Genomic DNA, 25,552 nt, shown 5'->3' with positions numbered 1-25,552 from the left:
ATCAACCTGCCTCTCTCTTTGTCTTCTTTAGATCTCTTAAACTGATGTACAACTCTAGTTTCCTTTCTCCAGTCTTGACACCCTTCTTTAATATATATTTCCACAGACTAAACAACCATGTGCAAATACCCCTCTGCTTCTGATTTAATCCCTGGAAACTCCCAGGGTTTCTGTACTCTGTGAAAAATGAAGCAGAACCCGCTCAGAAAGCCAACCAACGTAAAAATCATAGACTCGTTGTAATTTATATTCTATAAAGAGAAAGCATCTCACATACCAGTTACCTACATTGTTCATGTACTCTGAAAGCAGGTCCTGAAGAGCCTGGCGAATGGCATTGCATTCTGCAATAATCCGCTCCCTGTGGAAGTCCCTTGTGCATGAAGAGTCTGCCAACAGAGCAGCCCCACTGATAATGGCTTCAAGGCGTTTCTCTAGGGACGGTCTTATTTCCTCCTCAGTCACTGTGAGTGGATTCAGGACAATTAAATTCTAAGAGAAAAATACATTTGCATGGTTAGAACTCCATGACATTCCATTATTATAACAAACAAATATTTTGTTTTCACATTTAGAATTCAGATGCATAATAAAAACCATGTTTTAATTGTCTCAACCAATTCGCACATAATGCTATGTAGTGCTTATTATTCAGATGAGTGATAAAAATCATTCAATTATGAGCATTAGTTGTAGTGTCAGACAGACCTAGATTGAGATCTTGCCTTTCCCACTCACTGAGTTGTCTTACACTCTCTGAGCCTCACCTAGTATGTAAAACTAGAATATTGCCGTTGCCTATGTCGTACAACCATTGTAATAATAATATAAATGCTTACTACAATGACTGGCACATATAAACTGTCACTTACAATACTAACTTCTACAGACTGCAATATTTATGTATTGTTTTTATACATATACCATTTCATCCGGACAACACTATGAGGAAGTGGGCAGCAAAGGTGTCAATAACCACACCATTCAGTCAATGATGAGTGAGGCCGAGAATCTGTCTTGCCCAAGGTCATAGAGCAAATAAACAGTGAAGTCCAGATAAGTATCCAGGTATTGTAATAGTTGATTCACTATTATTTTCATTATGTTTCTTTGCAAATCACAAACTCTAATTTTATCACTAACATTTTATCCAAAAACAATTTGAATTTTAATTATTAATTTTAAAAGTTAAATTCTATCTTCCTGGGGATCTATTATAACTTCCAGTCATTTCTAACTGTTGGAACCTGACTTGGTATTTTTAAGGTTTTCATTAGATTTAAGTCTTTAGGTAATAGAATTCAAGATAATGTACAGCTTTTGAAGAGAAGATAGAGGGTATTCTGCTTTAAGGGCCTTTTATTATGATAAAATACACCAAGAGAGGAAGTTTTTCCAAGGTTAGGCATAATGTGATAATTACAGAAAGAGTTAGTATAGAATAAAGGCTCTCTGATGAACACTTAACACAAAATGTAATCATCTATGATCCTCAGAGTGTGAGATTCTGAGTTACACACACACGTACACACACACAGAGTCATTATTATTTCTCCATAGTGTATAATCTTACATGTAGGATTTTATATATGTAGAGAGAGGTGTGTATATATGTAAATAAAATATAAGTATATAAAATCTTACATTGATCATTAAAGAGAAATAATTATAAAACAATTGGAAAATAGTACTGTGTAATATTCACATATCATAAAACATTAGGAAATTTTTAAACTTTTGTGAAAAATGGAATTAAAGTATAAAAATAAAAAATATAAATTATATAGCCCAACATAAGCTCCATCAAGCAAGTTCAAGACTCTTTCATAAAGGATGATAACAGCCATTTAGTAAAGAACTGAGGATCCTAGGAATTTAACTACATTCACGTAATCTTTTTTACATTATTAACTGAAGCAAAATGGGCACCCTTTAAAGATTTTAAGATTAGGGAACAAAAAAGAAGTCAGAAGGAGCCAAACCAGGACTATGAGGTGGATGGATGGTCAATGATATCCTCTTGAAACTCCTACAAAATTGCCCTTTTCTGATGAGAGAAATGAACAAGAGCATTGTCATAGTGAAGAAGGACTCTCCAGCAAAGCTTTCCTGAAAGTTATTCTGCTAAAGCTTTGCCTAACTTTCTAAAGCACTCACATGTTATTGTTCTTTGGCCACCCCGAAAGTCAACAAGAAAAATGACTGAGCATTCCACGAAACTGTTGCCATGACCTTTTCTCTTGATATGTCTTCTTTGGTTTTGACTGGACCATTTCCACATTGCTTTGATTGTGTTTTGTCATTAGGATCATAGTAGGAAAGCCATGTTCCATTTCCTGTCATGATTTTTCGAAAAAAATGCTTTGAAATTTTGATCTCACTTGTTTAACATTTCCATCAAAAACCCTGCTCTCATCTGAAACTAACTTGAGCACATTTTGGCACCCATCAAGTGGAAATTTTGCTCAATTTTAATATTTCAGTCAGAACTGCAAAAACTGAACCAGTTGAGAGGTCTATGGCGTTGGCTATTGTTACTGATGCTAATTATCAGTCCTATTCAATTAAGGCATAAAAAAATAAATTTTTTCCTTACAAATTGCTGTGGATGGTCTGCCACTATAGGCTTTATCTTCAACATCATCTTGTTCCTTCTTAAAACAAGTTATTCATTTGTAAACTGCTGATTATCTTTGGAATACTGTCCTTGTATATGTTTCATAAACTATCAATGATTTCAGCATTCTTTCACCTAACTTCACCATAAATTTGATGTTTGTTTTTGTTTGAATTTTAGTAGAATACACGTTGGCTGTGATATGGGCACCTTTCAAACCAATGTCCTATCATTCTTAGTGCTTCAAACTAGATCCTGTGCAGGTATGTTATAACAAGTTAGTACAAGTTTATTTTGGTGCCAAAAAAAAAAAAAATACCCTGAAATCTACACATAGTTTTTTCCTAATACACATTCTCCATGAACTTTTTGAAGACTCCTTATATAATGTGAAATATACTCTACAATGTGATCTGATGTAAAATTTGTTAAGTATCTTAAAAGCATTTAGGGAATCTTCCTAACTCTATATCCTTCCTATTTTTTAGTATTCTATTGAGTCTGTTCATTTTTCTCTTTAACATCAACCAAAAAAAGAAACAAACACACACATAGAGGAAAATTAACCCATTTATACTGGAAGTTGTAATATTTCAATTTTTTCATGAAATTCGGATATGTTACCTAGAAAAGGTCAAGGAACGAGAATTTGAAGAGAAAAAATTTTTATATATTTCCCAAAAAGGAACACTAGGAAAAACCACTGCTACATTATACATACTATGTAAAATCATGTTTCTTATCTCAGGAGGTGGTGACACTTTCTATTCAGTGTGCTATTCAACAAAACACTTGACATGTAAAGCAAGATCACATTTTTTACATCAAAAATTCATGTTTTTATGACATTTACCATAATGCATTTTATTTCCCTGTTTCACTGTCATATGATTCATGCCATCATAACATGAATCAAAGTTTTATGCTTCTAAGAAGGTCTTCCTGTTTGGCCAGGTTCTGGGGGATGACGGTGGGTCTCCAGATAATGGCATACCACATGTTGAAGGAACTTAAAAAAAACTGACTTCTAATCACGTATTTTATGTAGTCACCAGGCATTTTATAAGACCAATTCAAAACAGAACAAAAAAGAACTTGAACAACATTCCTTTCTATCGATGAATGCCCAAAACTCATCAATGTTGTCATCAATTCTGTCTACGTCTCCCATAAAATGGTTGTATGCTTTGATCATGTTTGGCTGCTGAACTTAAATCTTCTTTTTCAGTCTCTGGGAATGACAATTGACAAAATACAGGGGATCAATACAAGCACCAGATGAGGCAACAGTGATGACACTGTTATCATTCAATGCGCAGACAAGATTGCCTTTGTCATCAATTTGATAATCAACTATGCCTTTTTTTTCTCTTTAGAGCTGTATCTGATTCCAATGGAGCTTTTTCAGTGTGATCCTTTCTCATTGTACCTGTTGCCTGATGTCCCATTGAACTGAGCTTATCAAGAAGTACAATACTGGTTAAAAAAAAAGTTATTGAATAAAAAATGGTATTGCCCAAGGTGTGCCTTTGTAAATGCCTCACTAAACTGAAGGACAAGTGATACACCAACATTGCATTCCTCATATTTAGTATTTGGTTTTTACTCTGATATGACTGAAACCAGCTAATGTAGCCAGATGTGTTGTAATATTACAATATTACAACATTACTAAAACTTGTAACCAAACTGGGCTTTCTTCTAATAAGTTTTTGGCACCCATGATGACCAAAACAAGGAACCATGCATTCATCAAAGCTGAAATATGTTTCATTTGGAAGACTACATCTCTCATTGAATGTGCCTATAAGAGGTTGCAAATTGTAAAACTTGTCCATTGGGTCCAAATTTGCATGGTCAACAACATGCAAATTAGAAAATATATTTCCAAAGTAGTTATATCTCATAGTAGCACTAACAAGTACATTATGTACATCTGTTCTTTGTTCCCAGAGCATATGACCTCTAGAAAATGAGACATAACCACTCAGAAAAATAATTCCCAGAAAACATTTGAATTCAGAGCTAGTCAAGCCAAGATTTACACCCTTATTTGCAGCATATAAGTTGGAATACATGACAACAAGTTCAAGAAGAAAATTTTCAAGAATTTCCACGGGAGTTCTCATTTTGGAGAAGAAATCATATGGTGGTTCTGTAACTCTACCTGTCACAGGATGTGCAGTTAGGTCAGCCTTTTTCTATTTGTGAACAATTTTTGTCACTTTCTTTTTTTTTTTTTTTTTTTTGATGGAGGAGGTTGCTTCTCAGTAGAGACAGAAGGAACTTCATCGTCAAGGGAGTCATCTTCAGGTGCAGATGAGGGATTATCTGAGTCAGATTCAGTATCATAACCATCTTGAATGAGATAACACAGGTATACACAACAAAGAACTTGGCAGATTATTTATTGTTCCCAAGTGCTGTAGCTTGTTCAAGTGGTTGTATCACTATAGCACCTGCCTCTATGCTGTCATCTGTCTCTAATAGGTCAGTTATTTCATATAAATTAGAGTTTGAGGCATCTTGAGATGTGTAAAATGATTACAACAAAAAAGGGGGGGGGGGGGACATGTTATTAGTCCTAGTGGTAGTCATCTTGCCTAGTGTACTCCAAACATGGAAAGAGTAAAATGTCAAACCCATAACTAATACAGCAATAAGAACTTTGGTATTTTGTTTTTAAATAAAATAGCATTTCTTTTTAAATGCAATAGCATAACTAGTAGATAAGTAATAGGAAAAAAATGACTAGTATACATGTAGTGCAGTAAAGTTATACTTACCTGTCTTTGGATGGTTCTTTAAAATTTTTCTAAAAATTCACATCACTTTTTGACAATCTCCCAGCATGTCAGTATCTACAGAAGTGACTAACTTTGTGCACTGTATGATAACACATACTCTCAGGAGGCAGACATGTTTTAAAAAGTCAGACTTCAGCAATGATCTTGAGCAGTAAGATACAAATAAATCCCACAAACAGTGAAAAAAAAAAAAAACAAAAAACAAATAAATCCCACATCACTACCATTCCAGTAATGGAACATCAGGCATAAGACAGTTAATTTTATAAAGAACAAATTTAATATTTTTTCTTTATCCAGTACATAATCTTTTTGTACTGATAATAGTAAAAAAACGTAATTTTATGTGCAGACCATAATTTTAACAATAGGCTTGCCTATTATTTAAGTATTCATTTATCTAAATCTACATCCTTATTTCACTTGCCATTTTTACCATGTCTTCCTTTGCTTCACTCATCTAGTACAAAAACTTTCCACTTCAATGTTTTATAACAAAAATTAAATCATTTAAAATCTTTTTTACAAATATCCCTAAGTGGCATCATTATTAAAAAGAGACTCTAAGGCAGTGACTTTAGACTGGTGTGCTGTGGAACACTGGTGTGGCCTGGCAGAATCTTGGGTGTGCCACAAAAATTTTTAAAGATCATTAATTAAACTATTTTTGAAAGAAGTTAAAGGCACAGTAAGTATGTTCTTTTTTTTTTTAACTCTTTCTTTTTGATCAACATAATGTAAGTGTGCCATGGTAGTTTAACTCCAAACTCAAGTGTGTTGTGAGAAAAACACTGTGTGCAGTAGAATTTCTCTTTAATTGCTCAAATGCAATCAAAAGATGTGATAGAAATAATCTCCAGTATTGTGATGATAGAAAAGTTGACTAGAATTCACATGTGTTTACCAATAAGTATTGCAAGAAAAACCTAATAATCAAGATTAAGTAACTTGTCTAATTATACTCTTCAATGAGAAGATTTAGGGAACTAATCCAATTTTATAGAATCCTCACATCTGTACACTTTCTTCTACTCTGCAGAAAATAAGATGAGATCACCTGGAAAAACTCTTCATTCACCTCTATCTCAATATGTTTTTTCAGCCATTTCTATTTCCCACCAGTCTTTAAGGAAGAGATAATTCATTCTCTCTCTTTCTCTTTCTCTCTCTCTCTCTCTCTCTCTCTCCACCTACACACCCCATATCTCTCTTTTCTTTTAAGGCTATGTTCTCCTCCTGTGCTCTTGATCTCAAACCCCAACTTCTCTTCAATTATTTCTTCCTCACATTTTGAGTCCCTCTTACAAGTCTACTATGCCCCAGGTACTGTGCTAGGAATTGGTAATGGAATGCTGAGCATCTCTGCCCTCCTCACAGGGCTCACATCTTAGAGGAACTGAAAAATATTAAGCCAACTTTCCCCAAACATACAATTATTATGCAGATGTAAAGTATAATGATTAATAAAAAGAGTTTCTAGTTTAGTACAGATTGACTAGGCCTAAGTCTAGATAATTGAGTGCACAATCAACATAGTTAAAGGCAAAGCAGCTACTCACAAGATTCTCAGGGAGCAGTTGGATTTCCAAGATAGAATCGAAAGTTTAGAGGTAATCTTGTTGGCAAGGATGTAGACAAAAGGGGAATCCTTGCACCATGATGGTTGGAAGCAAATTGATATAGCAATTCTGAAAAAAGTATAGAGGTTCCTCCAAAAATTAAAAATAGAACTCCCAAATGATTCAGCAATCTTACTATTGTGCATATATCCAAAAGAAATAAAATCCGTATGCTAAAGAGGTATCTATACTCTAACTTTATTGTAGCATTATACACAATAGCCAAGATACAGAATCATTGCTAAGTGTCATTGCTGGAGAAGAAAATGTGGTATATATATGTAAAATGTAATGGTATTCAGCCTTTTAAAAGCAGGAAATACTGACATTCACAACACCATGGGTGAACCTGGAAAAAGTTACGTTAAGTGACATAAGCCAGGCATAGAAAGATGAATACTACATGTTCTCACTTATATGTAGAATCTAAAAAAGTTGAATTCATAGAGAGAGAGTAGAGTGATGGTTAACAGAAGTTCGATGATGGTGAAGGTATTGGGAAGATGCCGGTAAAAGAACTCAAAATTTCAGTTAGACAAGAAGAATAAGTTCAAGTAATGTATTGGATAGCATGATAACTATAGTCAATAACAATGTACCGTACACATGAAAATTGCTCAGAGAGTAGATAATAAGTGTTCTCACCACAAACAATGGCAAATATGTAAGGTAATGCACAGGTTCATTGGCTGAATTAGGCCATTACACAATGCATATACATTTTAAAAGATCATGTATATACCACAACATATATATATGAATTATATATAATATATAATTATATTAATAATATATTAATTGGTAATGGATTACCAATTAATCCATTGGTAATCCATTATATAATATATATATAATATTTTGCCAATTTAAAAACTTTTTTACTAAAATGTTAAAAGTTTGAAAGTAATCTTATCCAGATTTTATGTTAAAGTCTACCTATACAAATATGAGGATTATAATTATAAAACTGAATGCAGAAAGACTGAAACTCGAAAACAAGCCAAAAAGAAAAGAGGTACTTTAACCTCAAGTACACAGAAAACTCTCTGAAAGGCAGGGAAGAGATATGTGAAATCAGGAAAATAATGATTCATTCATCTGTAGATAGGGCATATAGGAAAATCAGACCCCATGAAAGAATGACTAATTAATTTAAACTGACACACTGATAGGTATTTTAAAATAAAAAGGATGTATAGCACCAATAGACTGGGACTATGATAACCACTAAAATAATTATATAGGGAATGACTTATATTAAATGTCTTAATGGAAAAGTTATATTTTAAATAGGCATTAACTGATCATTTTTCCTTTTGGTTGCAGCCTAATGACTATCTTTCAGGAAAGAACTTATAAGAGTTACTTTAATCAATATGAGTTATGGTTAAAAAAAATCTCTATGGCCTTTAGAAACAGAAATAATTGGTAACTTTTAAGAAGATTGAGATCATAGCTCTGCATGTATTAGGAAGAGAACACTGAATGTGAGGTGAATCTATATATAATAGATTGGAAATATTGCCAGAATATATTATAGACAAACAAAAGTGGCATGGTCATGTTTATAATGACATATATGTTTTTAAAAAGAACACACAACAATTGTATCTCAATCTTTTGCCTAAAATCAAACATAGTAAAAAGAACACACAACAATACTTTAGATTTTTTCTGTGTATATAAGAGCTGAAAATAAACATCTAAAGGAAACATACCAATGTTATAGTAATTATTATTTTGGGGGGATGAATAAGAAAAGAATCCAGATAAGAGAGTGTCAAAGTATCAATTTTTTTTTCTTTTTTGAGATAGAGTCTCACTCTGTCATCCTGGGTAGAGTACTGTGGTGTCATCATAACTCACAGCAAGCTCAAACTCCTAAGTTAGAGCAACCCTCTTGCTTCAGCCTCCTGAGTTGCTGGGACTACAGGCCTGCACCATGACACCTGGCTAGTTTTTTCTGATTTTAGCAGAGATGAGGTCTCAGTCTTGCTCAGGCTGGTCTCAAACTCCTGAACTCAATCAATGCACCCACCTCAGCTTCCCAGAATGCTAGGATTACTGGTGTGAGCCACTGCACCCAGCCTTCAAATTTTTTATAATAGCCTCATTTCATATTCATTATAAAAGTGCTAACTAAATATAAATTTTTAAATAGATAATATAATTGTAAAGCAAATCGTTTATTACTCTTTTAGATTCGAGCTATTGTCATCAAGATATTAATCAACTAATTATTTTAGAATCATAATAGAAAATATAATGCTTTCTTTATTTACCAGAATAAATGTGATATTGTTTTTCATATTAATTAGTTACAAAGATTTAAATTTTGTTGTGTTGGATTTCATCATTACAAATATGTTTTGATAACATGTTGTCTTTTAAAAATTACAGACATCAAGAGAATAGAAAAGATAAGACACAGACTAGGAGAAAATATTTACAAAAGACATATCTGATAAAGGAACTCAACTATAAACAAATAGCCTGATTTTTTCAAAACAGAGTAAAGACTTTAAGAGACCTGTTCCCAAATTGAATGTACAGAAAGAAAATAAGCACATTAAAAGATGTTCCATACCATAATCAGGAAAATATAAATTAAAACAGCAATAAGATACCACCAAACTCCTGTTAGAATGTCCAAATTCCAGAATACTGACAATGCCAAATACTGACAAGAATGTCAAGTAACAAAATTTCCCATTCGATGCTGATAGGAATGCAAGATGAGAAAGATAGTTTGGTAATTTCTTACAAAATTAAACATACTCTCCCACACTCACCACTACTATTTAACACATTGTTGCAAGTCCTAGCCAGAGCAATTAGTCAAAGTAAATAAATAAATAAATAAATAAAGGAAATAAAAGTCATCCAAATTGGAAAGAAGTAAAATAGTCTGTTTGCATACTTTTATTTATAGAAAAGACTCCACCAGAAACTTGTTAAAACTAAAAAATCAATTCAGTAAAATTGCAATATACAGAAAGTACAAATATGCATTGCATTCCTGTACATTAATAGCAGTAAACTATCTGAAAAAATGCAATTTATAATAGCATCAAAAACAATAAAATACTTAGGAATTTAATGAAAAAGATGAAAGGTCTGCACACTGAAAATTATTTAACATTAATTAAAAAATTAAAGATGACACAAGTGAATGGAATTATATCCCATGTTCATGGATCAAAAGTTAGTTTGTTAAATGTTCATATTTTCCAGAGTGATGTATAGATTCAATCGCAATAGCTGTCAAAATTCTAATGGCAAGCTTCAAAGAAATATAAAGTGCAATTTTAAAATTCATGCAGAACTACAAAATACCACAAATAGCCAAAGAAATCTTGAACAAGAAGAACAAAGCAGAAAGAAACTTCCTGATTTCAGAGTATATTGCAAAGTATATTATAAATCCAATCAGCATGGTCCTCCCATAAAAAACAAACGCATACATGAATGGAACCAAATTGAGAGCCCACGAATGAATTCACACATAGACGATCAACTACTATTTGACAAGGGCACAATGGGAAAAGGATAGTCTCTTCAATAAACAGTACTGAAAAACCTGAATATCTACATGCAAAAGAATGAAATTGGACTCCTATCTTATTCCACTCACAAAAATTAACTTGAAATGCATTAAGGACTTAACTGTAAGGCCTGAAACTGTAAAACTCCTAGAAGAAAACAGAGTAAAATCTCCTTGACATCTGTCTTGGCAATGACTTTTCAAATACGATACCATAAAGCATAAACAACAAAAGCAAAAATAAATAACTAGAGGCTGAGCACAGTGACTCACGCCTATAATCCTAGCACTCTGAGAGGCTGAAGCCAGTGGATTGCTTGAGCTCAGGAGTTTGAGACCAGCTTGAGCAAGAGCAAGACCCCATCTCTACTAAAAATAGAAAACTAGCCAAGTGCCACGGTGGGTGCCTACAGTCCCAGCTACTTGGAAGGTTTAGGCAAGAAAATCCCTTGAGTCCAAAAGTTTGGGGTTACTGTGAAGTATAATGACACTCTACCCAGGGCAACAGAATGAGACTCTGTCTCAAATAAATAAATAAATAAATAAAACTACTTCAATAAAAAGCTTCTGCACAGCAAACAGCCAACAAAATGAAAAGGCAACCAACAAAACTGGAGACAATATTTCCAAACCATGTGTCTGAAAATCCTTGTAAAACTACAAGGAACTCACACCATTCAATAGTAAAAAAACAAGCAAGTAATCCATAAAAATGGGTTAGAAACCTGACTAGACATTTCTCAAAAGAAAATGTACAAATGGCCAACAGTATATTAAAAGGTATTCAGCAGAACTAATCATCAGGGAAATGAAAATAAAAATGAGATATTACCTCATACTTTTTAAGATGGGTATTATTAAAAGGGGATAATGGTGTATTGAAGAGGATATGGACAGAAGGGAACAGTTGCACACTACTGTTGGTAGGAATGTAGATTGGTACTACCATTATAGGAAACAGTATGGAAATTCCTCGAAAAATTAAAAATAGATCTACAACATGATCTAGCAATCCCACTTCTGTATATATCTCTGAGGGAAACTAAATATACTCCCATATTCATTGGCTTGGAGACCAGCCTTAAACTACACCCTGAGTTCCCTCCCAGTGGCTGGTAGAAACAAAAGGATGATGGAAAAATGAAAAGTTGAGACACAAACAAAAAAGTTTTTTAAAGAGGTGGGTCAGGGACCTTCGAACGTGAGGACTGTGGAACAGCCCCTAAGTCCTAGCTAGTTCCATTTTTATTACACACATTAACCAAGGGGGAGGCTGACCCACCTCACATCATGGTTCTTGCTGGGCTTGCATTTTTTTTTTTTTTTTTTTTAGAGACAGAGTCTCACTTTGTCACCCTTGGTAGAGTGCCATGGCGTCCCAGCTCACAGCAACCTCCAGTTCTTGGGCTTAGGAGATTCTCTTACCTCAGACTCCCAAGTAGCTGGGACTACAGGAGCTCATGGGCTTGCATTTTCTACCCAAACTGTTTCTTTAACTACTTTAATTGCATTGATTTACTTCTTACTTTTATCATTCTACATTACTTTTGATCCTAACACAAAGTCTGGGACAAGGTACAGGATGTCAAGACTGACCCCAATTAGACCCTGCACACAAACCCCAAGATAAGCAATTAACCCTCTGAGAAGGCTTGTGGGCAGTCAGGTGCCATACTGAGAAATGGGAGGGGAGGAGCATTTTCCCCTCACCTCCCTGAGAGACTTTTTCTCTATGAGATCAAAGCATTTGTGCTGATTTCAGCACTATGCCCTTCTCTCTTAAATCTTCCCCTGCACTCACTCCTTCTGAGAGAGCAGTCCCATCTTTGGCATCTTGGCCTCCCAGTGCCCAAAGACCTCGGGGCTGAGTTGCACTGGGAAGGGGGTGAAGATTCAGCAAGACAATTTTCTTGTCTTAAAGGACTAGGCTCTCGGACCACTGCATTTTGCAACAGATTATAGATTTCTCAGTATGGATTCTGTGGTCTGAATGTGTCCATGCTTTTCTCTGATCCACTTCTCTCCTGTCTCTGTTCCCTTTGCCCATCATCTGTAATCATTTTCTTAATGCAATTTCTAATCTACTTATAATAAAACAATTGAATATTGGTCTTGAGCTTATTAAATCATTATTTCTAGCAATTCAAGCCATCAAAATATGACTCTTCCCTTAAGTACCCATATTTCCACCCTCATTTACAACATTTTTCACAATAGCCAGGACATACCAACTACCTAAGTGTCTGCAGATAAATGAATGGACAAAGACGTTGTGGTACATATGCATATAAATTATTATTCAGCCTTTAAAAAACGAAGGAAATCCTGCTATCTGTGACAGTATGGATGAACCTGGAGGATATTTTGTGAGGCAAAATAACCCAGGCACAGGAAGACAAAAAAAATGTGATCTCACTTATATGTGAAATCAAAACACTGAACTCATAAAGACAGTGAAAAAGCTGTTGCCGTTCTCTGGGGAGGGGGAGAAGAAATGAGGACATATTGATTAATGAGTATAAACTTTCAGTTATAAGATAACAAGTTCTGGAGATCTAACGTACAGCTTATGTGATGATGGCTATGTTAATTTGTGGTAATCATTACATGATGTATATGTATATGAAGTCATCACATTGTATACTTTGAATATACACATTCTTCTTATCTATTAAATATTTTTTAAAAATTAAAATAAAAGTTTAGAAAACTAAATACATTATTAAAATCCAATTCAGGAAATCACACTCCTTGGTATTTGCCTAAAACAGGTGAAAACTTATGTCTATACAAAAATATGCACATGGATGTTTATAGCAGCTCTATTTGTAATTGCCAGAAATTCAAAGCAACCAAGGTGCCCTTTCGAAGGTGAGTGGATAAACTGCTGTACATTCAGACAATGGAATATTACTCAGCACTAAAAAGAAATAATCTACCAAGCCATGAAAACACATGGAGGAAATTTAAATACATATTACTAAGTGAAAGAAATCGGTTTGAAAATGCTACCTTCTGTATAATTCCAACTACAGCTCATGACACTCTGGAAAAGGACAAACTGTGGAGACAGTAAGAAGTCAGTAGTTATTAGAGGCTAAACGGGAAGGACTGAAGAATAGGTAGAGAACAGAGGATTTTTAGGGACGTAAAATATGATCCTATAATAGTGGATGCATTTCATTATAGATTTTTTCCAAACCAATCTAATATAGGAGATTGAGAGTGAACCCTAATGTAAATTAGGGGGTTGGGGTGACAACGATGTGTTAGTTTAGAGTAACCAAGTGTAACAAATGCACCATTCCAGGAGGGGATTTTGATCATGGGGAGACTGTTCCCATGTTGGAGCAGGGGATAACATGATATCTGGGTTATCCCTGTACCTTTCTCTCAATTTTTCTGTGAACCTAAACCAACTCCAAAAAAATAAAGTCTTAAGAAATAATAAGAAGAAAGTAAAAATGTACAACCTCAAAGTACCAGGTCTTTCTGTTTTAGAAGAGCTTTTGAGTAAGAAAAACTGAATGCGAATCTTTGCCCTCTACTCACTTTGGGACAGTGGTTTAAAGAGTTGAAACTTTCATTTCATCATCTGCAGAGTGGGGAAAATAAAACCTACACCTACTACACAGAGCTTTAATTAATGCAGCTTTATGTTTTGATATCTGGTAAGGTGGACCCCACTCAGCAGTTCCTCACTAATACCGCTCTTTAATCGCACTGCCGTCTGCATCTGATGAACGGAGACATAGACTACAATGAAGGAAGCCACACATCCAAAAACAGAACACTCTAATAATATGCCACACAAATGTGTATCAGATGGTCATTCATTCCACAAATACTAATCACCTGTTATATTTCAGATTCTGAACAAGGCTTTGGTCATGTCTTATCATGACACGTAGGAGTCATAAAAAAAATCTTAAAGAAGCTAAAGCATAAAAGCAATACAGTTGGGAAAAGTTTTCTGTATTTTAATAACACAATGTAATAAACACTATTCATCATTCACACGCTATATATTCTGTGATGGGATTGATCTGATTTACATTGAAAACACTAAAAAGCTTACACCTATTCTCCAAAGTGAAATTGCCTATCAGAAGAGATGCAGCTATGTTTATAATCAAGTAACAGCATTCTTCACAAAAACACATACCATGCTTCAAGCTGGGAGCTGCAGAAATAATAACCACATAGCATAAATAATGTTTCTCAAACAACTACATTATCAATCTTCAGAGTGGCTGATAAAAATGGAACAAAATTTCTCCTTGTGATTAATAACAGAAAATGCTATTACAAGAATTCACAGGGTCTCCTTTGTCTAGTCTGTACCTTATCTTAATATATTTTCCACTTAATCTAAAGAATTGAAACCTAAAATATAAAAAATGTTAAGGCAAAATGTGAGCAATAAACTATAAATTAGCCAGACGATCAATACAAGTTATTTATAAAACTGGTAAATTAGTATAATTTACACATACAAATGTAACTGCATATTTAGCTATAATAAGTTAAAATGTACATAACATGCATTTTTGTGTATTAATTAGTATATGGGAAAATAGAAAATGTTATTTTTTATTATTTTCTCTAAATATTTTAGAAAAATACTCAACTACTTATAAAGTAAATTACATATATACTCACTTGGAAATTTTTCTCTTAAATAATGTATGTAGATTATTTAATAAGCCTTCTGTGTTGGTGGTTATGCCAGAATATTGACAAAAGTTTCACTTATCTAATTCATTTCACCTCTTCTAAGCATATTTCCACTAGAGTTAAGCAGCCTAGTCTATGCCTAGCACTACACATCAAAAATTCTTTCAGTTTTTATCTGGTTATAGCAATAAAGTAAACTTTGAAAGATTCTTGTTTTTTCACAAATTTTATAAAAGGATATCAACATAAGCACTTACAAGAAGCTGCTGATTTTATTGTAATATTGAATATAATATTGTATTAATCTTAGTATATATTCTTATATAATATTTTAGACTGAGAAAATATATTTGAGTGAAAGTAAATTAAGCCTTATGATTGGTACATTTTTGGAAATAGGTATTTGCATGTTTGGTTTATCTTTACACATGGTCTGTTTTTAAAACATGTAAAAAATCCTAAAATATATCATAATAACTTCATCTATAATGAGTTTAGAGAAAATATGAATGATTTTTATATACAAGAATATCATCACTAAAATATAGTATATACTTCACTGCTTCTTAATGTTCTGAGCAATGCTATGTGTGTCCTACCTTCTACACTCATGAGTTTTACAGATTCTAAGCCTAAATGAATACAAATCTACAAAATTTAAATAAACATTCGAATAGTTTGTGCCATTTCCAAGATTTATGCCAGTTGTTATGGCCATGGAGGTCCCCCAGAAAGCAACTCATCAACAAAGACAGAAAGGAAAGGTGCACAGGGGACAAATGGAAGAAACAAGTAATCCCATCTGTACTCTATTTCTGTTTGATGCTACCTTCCACTTCAGTCTATAATTATGTCCTTTGGGAGAAAATAGCGGTTAAGTGCAAGCCCTGGATGCCTGTCTGAACTGTACACAGTAGAGCACAGAAAAAGGAGTAGCCAGTGTGCCACAGTCATACCTAATGACTGCAAAACTCTCAAAGTCACGTGTACCCTAGAATCCCTTGAACAATGACGACAGTGAACATGAATGCTAAGTCAAAAACTGCAGCCTTCGGGTGTTCTTGATGTAATTCTTAATGTCTTCCTCATATTCTCTAAAAAAAATGCTGTTTAAGGATTGTGGGTATTCTGACTATTTTGAAATTACAATCAACTAAAGATGTAATTTACACATACAAATGTAACTACATATTTAGCATGAAAAAGAGTTAAAAATCTATATTTTTCCTGAAGTTAAATGTGTAGCTAAATATAAATCAATTATAATGTCTCTGAGTAGTTTTCTAGGTAACTGGGGTAAAGAAAAAAATTGCTCTAAACAATACTTCAATACAATTGTTCAGAACAATATAAAAATTGTTCTAACAATATACAAATTTATGTTAGGATGTATTAGCCTATAAGCAACAGAAAGTCATCCTTTCAGATTCTGCATAAAGCTATATTGTCTTAATAAAAAATTGGGATGAAATAGTATTGACTCCAAATATACTCTGTAATGATGAAAACCTTTCTGTAATGATGAAAATTTTCTGTATCTATAATAGTATATATAGCAGCTATTGAACACTTGAAACATGACTAGTGCAACTGAGAAACTGAATTTTTAGTTTTATTTAATTATGGAGAAACTTTTGAATCCAATAGCCACATGTGACTAGTGTCTACGACACTGGACAGCACAGCTCTTGAAGTTGGCTTTCATTTTATTTCACATGATATGTTGCGACATCCTCTTAGTTTGGTTTCACTACATAAAAGGTAATAATAACTCGCATGTTGCAAATAGAGGAGTTCTGTACCTCTGTACCATTATCTGTTGATCAGAAGACATCTAAAGTAGTTAATTGATGGTGATTGAGAGTGCTATTTCCCTAAACAAATGGGTCTCCTTGGAGAAAGCATTGGTGGAAGACAAAATTTTAAGCTGTTGCCGTACTTCATCGGGTCTTTTTCCCTGATGACTACTTGGGAATGAATTAGAGTGAAACAGAAGCAGCTCCAGAGAATACACACATATGAATCACAGTGTGGAAGGGCAGGGCACAAGTCTTAGGTGGCTAGGATATAAAGATACTGGGCATCACTAGGAAAAGAGGGAATAGATACTCTGAAGGAGAAAGAAAAAAAAGAATTTCACCAAGAAAGATGGAAGCTGTCTGGGAGGCTGAGGTGGGTGATTTGCTTGAGCTCAAGAGTTTGAGATCAGCCTGAGCAACCAGACCCAGTCTCTAAAAATAGCTGGGTGTTGTGATGGGCACTTATAGTCTCAGGTCCTCAGGAGGCTGAGGCAAGAGTATCCTTTGAGCCCAAGAGTTTGAGCTTGCTGTGAGCTATGACGACATGGCATTGTACCAAGGATAACAGAGTGAGACTCTCTTTCAAAATAAATAAAGATGGAAAGGACATTAAAGAAAACATTCATCTATTTCACAGTTTAATCCATTCTGTTCTATTTTATATCCTCTTCTTCTTATTAAAGAAGGATGCTGCTGGTACTGTTTCTAATAGGGTATAGATGTGTGACTGGAAATGTCAGTCCTTGGCTTAATATCCTTTCCCAATTAAGAATACCTGCAGAAAAGTCAACTTATGTACTTTCTATTGTTCAGATATTTTTGCTTTACTAGTTATGTAATAAGTTGATCATAAAAATGTTAAACCAAGATCATTACTTTTCTAAGGCTTTAATCATTACAGATTTTTGGAGATTTTAATCAAAGAGCCTTGGTACTTTTTTTTTTTTTTTTTTTGAAACAGAGTCTCACTATGTCACCCTCAGGGGAGTGCCAAGGCATCACACCTCACACAAACCTCCAACTCTTGGGCTTAAGTGATTCTCTTGCCTCAGCCTCCCAAGTGGCTGGGACTACAGGTGCCCACCACAATGCCTGGTTATTTTTTGGATGTAGTTGGCGTGGGCAGGACTGGAACCCACCAGCTCTGGTGTATGTGGGTGACACCCTAGATGCTGAGGTACAGGCGCCCAGCCAAGCCTTTGTACTTTTATCAATCTGGTTAAAATTTTCATTCTGTTAAGAAAAAGGAGCTTGTGAAATTCAAGGAGGAGGAAGAAGAGGAGGAGAAAAAGAGGAAGAAAAAGGAAATACAAAAAAGATACAAGGGAAGGCAAAGAGGAAAAAGGATGGAGGAGATCGGAGGAGGGAACTGAGAGGGAAGGAGAGGAGGGATGGAGAAAAGAGATAAGAGAGAAGAGCAAGTGACAAGAAAGAACACAAAGAAGCAGAGTGCTAAAAGCTCTGTGTCATGCACATTGGCAGTGATGAAACCAATGTGCTGCTGTGGTTAATGATTCAACCACAACATTTAAGTAATAAGAGAATGATTACAAAGGCACCTGACCATTCCACCAAATAAAAATCCAGCTTCCATAGCTGAAAGCTATGGAAGACTTTAAAAGGCTAATAGTCTTTATAACTTTAGAAAGCGTAGGTATAAAACAAGCCCCTTTCTGAACTTTACAATATTCTCATAGCTTCGGCAAGTGGGATACATAACAATGTTAAAAATAAAAGAACTTATAATCTATGAAAACACACTATTTTTCAAATAGATATTGATCTTATTCAGGATGATATACATAAACTATATACTTTAAATGTAGCAGTGCATAATGCCGTGAAGGAAAATTTCATCACTGAATTCCATTTGAGACATTTCTAATGAGGATATTGTAAAACACTAGTTTACGATTATGAGTACAAGGAAAAGAGTGGTGAAGACACTTTCTCTCTCTCTCTCTCTTTTTTTGCAGAGAAAGAAAAAAGTAATTCAATATGAAAGCCAAAATCAGCGCTTGAAAAGAGTGCCTTATCTAGAGAGAGACAAGCAGCAGTATACATCAGGACAGCTAGCAGGGAATGTATTGGCCACCGATGAAAACTAATTTAGGTAAAATGAATCAAATTGTTTTCTGTAGTCTAGATGAGAAATGATTAAATTTAAAAGGTTTTCAAATTAACTTAGTTGTGACCTTGCCTGCTATTCCATATCTGAAGATCTGGTAGGGGAAAAAGTTTGTAGAAACTTCAAACTACACTCGAGAATACACGTATCAGAAGAAAATAAGAACTCTTGATGAAAAGAGTAGAGTATCCAATTTCTCGAGTTAAAGGGACTTTTAAAGTCCCCAGAGAAAGTACAAAATTCATTTAAAGCCAAATTTCTCTACACCAAACATTTTCCCTCTAAACATAGGTGTTTCCGAGGAGGCACCTTGGTAAATTGTAGCCTGCCTCCATGAGGTAAAGCAACCTTCTCTCCAAATTCACTCACAATGAAGGCCAGGAGTGGGGGTCTACATCAGGTTAAAATTCTCTTAAGCCACTCCTGTTGCTTCATGACCTCAAAGATGTCCACTGGTCATGAACCTGGTAGATAATAACCATCAGTCTATTTCCCTATTTGAAGGCAAATGGGACTGATGTCAAAAGCCCAAAATGTCATGTACACACTTTTCATTCACCTTCACAGTAGCAACTGTAATATAAACTCTATACATTATACCTTATTACAGGTATAAACTCTATACATTAAACTTTATTATAGACATTTTAAGCCACATGTTTAAATTAAGGCTACTTGGGCTTATAAATTCCTAAACATTACAAAATATCAGCTAAAACAGACTATTCTTACTGCCTTCAGTATAACGTGTCTCAGTATGTGTCTCACCTTGCTTTTTTACTTTTTTATTTTTAAATTAACATGAAGGTAAAAATGTTTTAGCTACGCTGTCCTCACGTCCATGGTAAAGTTCAAGTTGTAGTTGAACACTTCTCCCTCATCCCTCTTTCTCCTCTTCCCTCCCCCTCACGAGACTATATTTGTGTTTTATCATTCATGTGGACATGCAGTTGTTTACATATTTGCTTCATACTAGTATTGAGTACATTGGATTTTTTTTGATTCTTCAGATACTTTACTAAGAAGAATATGCTTCAACTCCATCCAGGTAAACATAAAGAATGTAAAGTCTTCAATTTTTCTTATGGTTGTATAGTACTCCATGATATACATATGTCACAGATTGTTGATCCATTCAGGGGATGATGAGCATTTAGGTTGCTTCCGTGACTTGGCAATTATTAACTGAGCTGCAATAAATATTCTGGTATAAATATCATTGTGACAAAACAATTTTTGTTCTTCTGATACCTAGTAATGGAATTGTGGTATCAAATGGAAGGTTGACTTTTAGTTCTTTAACAATTCTCCATTCTTCTTTTTTTTTTTTTTTTTGCAGGTTTTGGCTGGGGCTGGGTTTGAACTTGCCATCTCCATGATATGGGGCCAGCGCCCTACTCCTTTAAGCCACAGGCACTGCCCTTCTCCATGCTTCTTTACAGAAAGATTGTATTAGTTTGCAATCTCATCAGCAACGCAAAAGTGTTCCCTTCTCCCTATATCCACTCCAGCATCTGCAGTTTTGAGACTGTGATGTGGGCTAACCTTACTGGAGTTAGGTGATATCTCAGAGGAGGTTTGATTTTCATTTCTCTGATGATTAACAATGATGAGCATTTTTTCATGTATTTCTTTTCCATTCATCTGTCATCTTTGGAGAAGTTTCTCTTCAAGTCTCTTGCCCACTTGTGAATGGGATTGTTTGCCCTTTTCTTATTAATTTGAGGGTTTTTGTTTTTGTTTTTTTTGCATTTTTTGGCCAGGGCTGGGTTTGAACCTGCCATCTCTGGTATTAATTTGAGTTCTATTTAGATTCTTGTTATAAGCCCTTTATCAGATTCATAACATGGAAAAATATTCTTCCATTCTGAAAGCTGTCTCTTGCCTTGGTTGTGGTACTCTTCTTAGCTGTGCAGAAGCTTTTTAGCTTGATCAAATCCTACTTATTTATTTTGGGTGTAGCTGAAATTGCAGTGTCCCACATGTTTGGATAGCTTGTGGCTTCATTATCATCTTGTTCCAGAAATCTAATTAATCTTATTAATCTTGTCTTTGACCCAGCTATAACTCAACATAAAGTTATTTAGTTTCTATTTTTTCTGGGTATGAAGATTTATGTTGTTGTTGAGTTCAATTTTTATTCCATGATGGTCTGAGAAGATACAAAGAGTAATTTCTATTCTTTTGAATTTTTTGAGGTTATACTTGTACCCTAAGATATGATCCATTGGCTGATGAGCAGAATGTGTATTCAGTTTTGTTAGGATGAAATGTTCTGTATATGTCTGTCAAATTCTATTTGTTCTAGGGTCATGGTTAAGTCCATTATTTTTGTATTTAGTTTCGGCTTGGAGGATTTGTCCAGTACTGTCAAGGGGGTATTAAAATCTCCAACTATTATAGTGCAAGAAGATATCACACTGTTTAACAAATTGGGGAACATTCGAATACAGTGCATAAGTGTTAATTATTAAAATCTCTTTGTGCTGTATACTTCCCTTCACTACTATGTAGGGTTCATCTTTATCTTTCCTAATTTTTGTTGGTTTATATCAATTGTATTTGCAAATAAGATTGCAACCCTGGTTTTTTCTGATTTCCATACGCCTGGTTTATTATTTTCTATCCTCTCACCTTGAGTCTTGTTTTATCCTTTGAAGTTAGGTGTGTTTCTTGCAGACAACATATTTCATGCCTATGCTTTTGTGTCTAGTAGGCCAGCCTTTGCCTCATTAGAGGGGAATTCAGGCCATTTATATTTATTGAGAGAATTGATAGTTATGGTGGAGTGTGGGAAATTGTCCAGCATAATTTCTTGGAGTACAACATCAGTGTCTTTAGAACCATCCTCTTCTCCTTTAGGAATCCCTATAATTCAGAAGTTTGATCTTTTGAAATGATCCCATAATGATCTTAGTGTGTATTCTGTTGTTGTTCTCCTTCTTTCTGCCTCATTGAATACTTGGGATAGTTGAAAGATCTTGTCTTCAATTTCTGAAATCCTCTCTTCTCCATATTCAACTCTATTACTGTGGTGCTTTACTGAGTTTTGAAGTTTCATGACTTCCCTTCAATTCCCTAAGCTCTACTATATCTTCCCTCATAGTGTCCACATCCTCGGTGACTTTCTCTTTAAAGTCAAATTTCTTTGTCTTTAATTTCTTGAGAGAACTTTTGGACATTTTTTTACTTCTACTTTTATCTCCTTCTCCATTCCAATCTTCTTATTTGCCATCCATACTCCAAATTCTATTTCTGACATTTCAGCAATTTGTCTATGGATGGTATTCTCTGCTGTGTCTCCCTTATAATCTCTTAGGGGAATTGCTCAATGCTAATTTTCCATGTTGCCATAATTCTGCTCGCTTCTACCCATGAGTATTTTCAGCTTTTAAAAAAATATATTATAATTTTTTCACTTGGAATGATAGGTTATCCCTGAACAGATTTTGAGAGATAACCTAGTTGGAGACTCTGAGGAAACCCTTTAACTGATGTAATTGGCAATTAAAACTGGCGGGGTGAACCTGACTTGGAAGCCCTCAGGAACTAGAGCTAACCACCCCTTCCAAAATTAGTTGGAGCTTGTGCTTGTGGCCTTTCCCCTATAGCCTCACAAAACTCCCTTTCAGGGTGCAGGCAGAGACTCTGAGTGCCAACCTAGTGAGCCAGCAATAACCTGCTCTGTCCTAGCATCAGCTTGCCCTCCACCCAATTCTAAGGAGTTGCATCACTTAGCTGGAACCTCCACTGAACCAGGATCCAAACACCTGCAGCTCCACTGGCATAGCTGGATAAGAATCGCAAATATACATGAGGAATCTGCCTCTTCCTGTTCCAACCTCCCTCACTTGCAGGACACACAAAGTCAAATATGCTATGTTCCTGCAACCCCAGACAGCATCAGCAGGAGAGTAAGAAACCATGGTTGACTTTGACCAAATTTCCAGCCAGGCTCACCCAGGCAACACAGGCAATACCCACCCAAACAAGCCCAGAGGGATGCCAGGCTTCAGAGGACAAGAATTCGTAGGCAATTTTGACTAAGAATTCCTGGAAGGGTTAGGGGAGGGACTCCACCCGCAAGAAAGAGAGGCATCTGAAACCATACTTGTCCACAACTAAGTTACTACTGCAGCACCACTGTTTCCATTAAACAACCCACAAAATGGATCAGCCTCTTAGAGTATTCCCCAAACACTCTAGCCTCTGTAGGAGGCAGTCCACAGGCAACCAGATGGGGTGAAGGGTGGATTGTGGACTCAGAACTGCAGAGAGAAAATTTGTTCTCTTTTGCACCAGGCAAGATGGGGACTGGGCTCAGAGCTAGAGCTTCCCAGGTGTAAGAGAACTGGGAACTCTTGACTTGGCCGAGGTGAAAGTTGCTTTGTTCATTTCTTGCTTGTGGAAAACCCTCCATAAGGGCCTCCCTGTTAGGGGAGGCTTCTCATCCCCTTGCGAACAGGAGCTTTCCAGTAGTTGCTCAGTACCTGTATTCTGTTAACTTTCTTCCTCTTCATGGCCTCCTCACAGTTTGTCTTAGTGGGGATGGTGTGCACCTCGCATTCTTCTCCTTGTGTTCAACTCCCTACCTTTGGCTTCTCTGCGTTCACTTTAGTCCAACTACTCTCTCTCTCTCTCTGCACAGGAGCTTCTGACTAAAGCTGCCTCTAGTCAACCATCTTACTCCCTTATCTTGCTTGGTCAATTGACCTCAATTAATGTTCTGACTCTGGATCACTCACCTGTATCTATTTATTACATTACCTTATCCATCGCCAAAGTTCTTACTCTCCTGCTATCCTCCCCCTCTATCTATAAGACTGACCCACCATTCACATCACTGAGGTAGATCATGTGAGGAGAAAAACATGGTCAGACTCATTCTAGGCATTAAAGAAGCCACTACACCTATTAGAGACAACTTGATTTCCATGTGAACAAATAAGATTAATCTACCTCCCAGGATATAACTACCTTTCTTCAAAACTCATGCATACTTTCAGGCTTCCGAACAAATATAACCTCCAGAAACTATACAGTTGATCTATGCATCTGTACTGTATACATTTTCAAAGGCTGCTTTTTCATCTGCAGGACATGGTATATGCTAATTGACTGATTTATAGTAGGCTTGGAGAAGAGTCAGAGTATTGACAGCTGCCTTATATCTTTTCATTATATTCCATTTTTCCCTTTCTTCTGAGTTTTTGATCTTTGCTCTTTTGGATTCTGCCTGCTAAATTATTCATTTAACTTCAAGAGGTCATTGTGGCTAATGAAGCTGAGATTTTTGTGAACACATAACTTACACTTAGCCCAAACAGCTTAGATGTCAATTATCAACCTAAATTATCAGGCTTTACTTTAATTACAATTCTATATGCTCCATTTCACATGTTAAAAGTAGAGCTGTTATCAGGTGATAGGAAATAAGCAGAGTGCAAGTCAACCTGAAAGTAGCTGAATGATTTACCCAGAACTAGCTAGATAATTTGGAGGACTCAGTGCAAAGTGGAAATGTGGGGCACCTTGTTCAAAATATATTCAAGAATTTCAACATAGCAACCTCAGGTAATTAAACCAAATGAGACCTTTCCATCTATAGGGCCTTATGCAAGTGCACAGGTGCATGCCCATAAAGACAACCCTGAATTTGTAGAAGAAAACACGAGACATTTTTGCCAATTCTTTTAAATGTTAATCATGCCTATCATAAAAACTAATATGTTGGTAATATTTTCTTCACAACCAATAGTATCTTCTTCAATAAATTTCTGTTTAGAATTTATACTGACTTTTTTTGTTATTTGTTTGTTTTCAATTGATCTCAGAAAACAAGCTTTCAAATTCTATTCACAGTATAAAGTTTAATTAGGTTTCAAAATATAATTGCCTGCCACCTTTCTTGCCTTCCCAAATCTTACTATAAATGATAAAGTGTAAAAATAAAAATTGTAAGTGACAGATACATGGCTGCATTTAGGGAACGCTAAATCTTAAATTTAGCAGTGAACACTTGCCACAAACAAAACTTATGGGTTCTTCTCTCTGAGCTCTCTGGGTGGGCAGGGCTGTGGTTTAAGCATCTTTGAACCGAACTTTGGATCTCTGGCCTCCACCAGGCAGGACTCTCCAAGCTGAATTGGGTCAGTGGGGCCAGGGTTTAAGTGACTTTGGACTAAATGTTGGGCCTTGAGCCTCCACCAGAAGGGGCTCTCTGGGCTCAGTTGGGTGGGCAGGGCCGGGGTTTAAGTGACTTTGAACTGAACTGTGGACCTCTGGCCTCCACCAGGTGGCACTCTCTGAGCACAATTGGGTGGATGGGGTTTAAGCAACTTGGGACTGAATTTTGGATTAG

The 25,552-nt window shown here is 35.4% G+C and overlaps 1 protein-coding gene across 1 annotated transcript in view; it reads right to left on the bottom strand.

Moving 5' to 3' along the window:
- CTNNA3 (catenin alpha 3) overlaps positions 1-25,552 on the bottom strand; it is a 1,739,301-nt gene that overhangs the window by 1,264,622 nt on the left and 449,127 nt on the right. Inside the window, exon 7 of the mRNA XM_053584032.1 lies at positions 289-492. Coding sequence (XP_053440007.1) covers positions 289-492 — 204 coding nt within the window. The remainder of the gene's footprint in view (positions 1-288; positions 493-25,552) is intronic.

Source organism: Nycticebus coucang, chromosome 3 (genome assembly GCF_027406575.1).
Source record: "Nycticebus coucang isolate mNycCou1 chromosome 3, mNycCou1.pri, whole genome shotgun sequence".
NCBI classification, from domain to species: Eukaryota; Metazoa; Chordata; class Mammalia; order Primates; family Lorisidae; genus Nycticebus; species Nycticebus coucang.
This window is presented reverse-complemented; position numbering and strand designations above follow the sequence as displayed.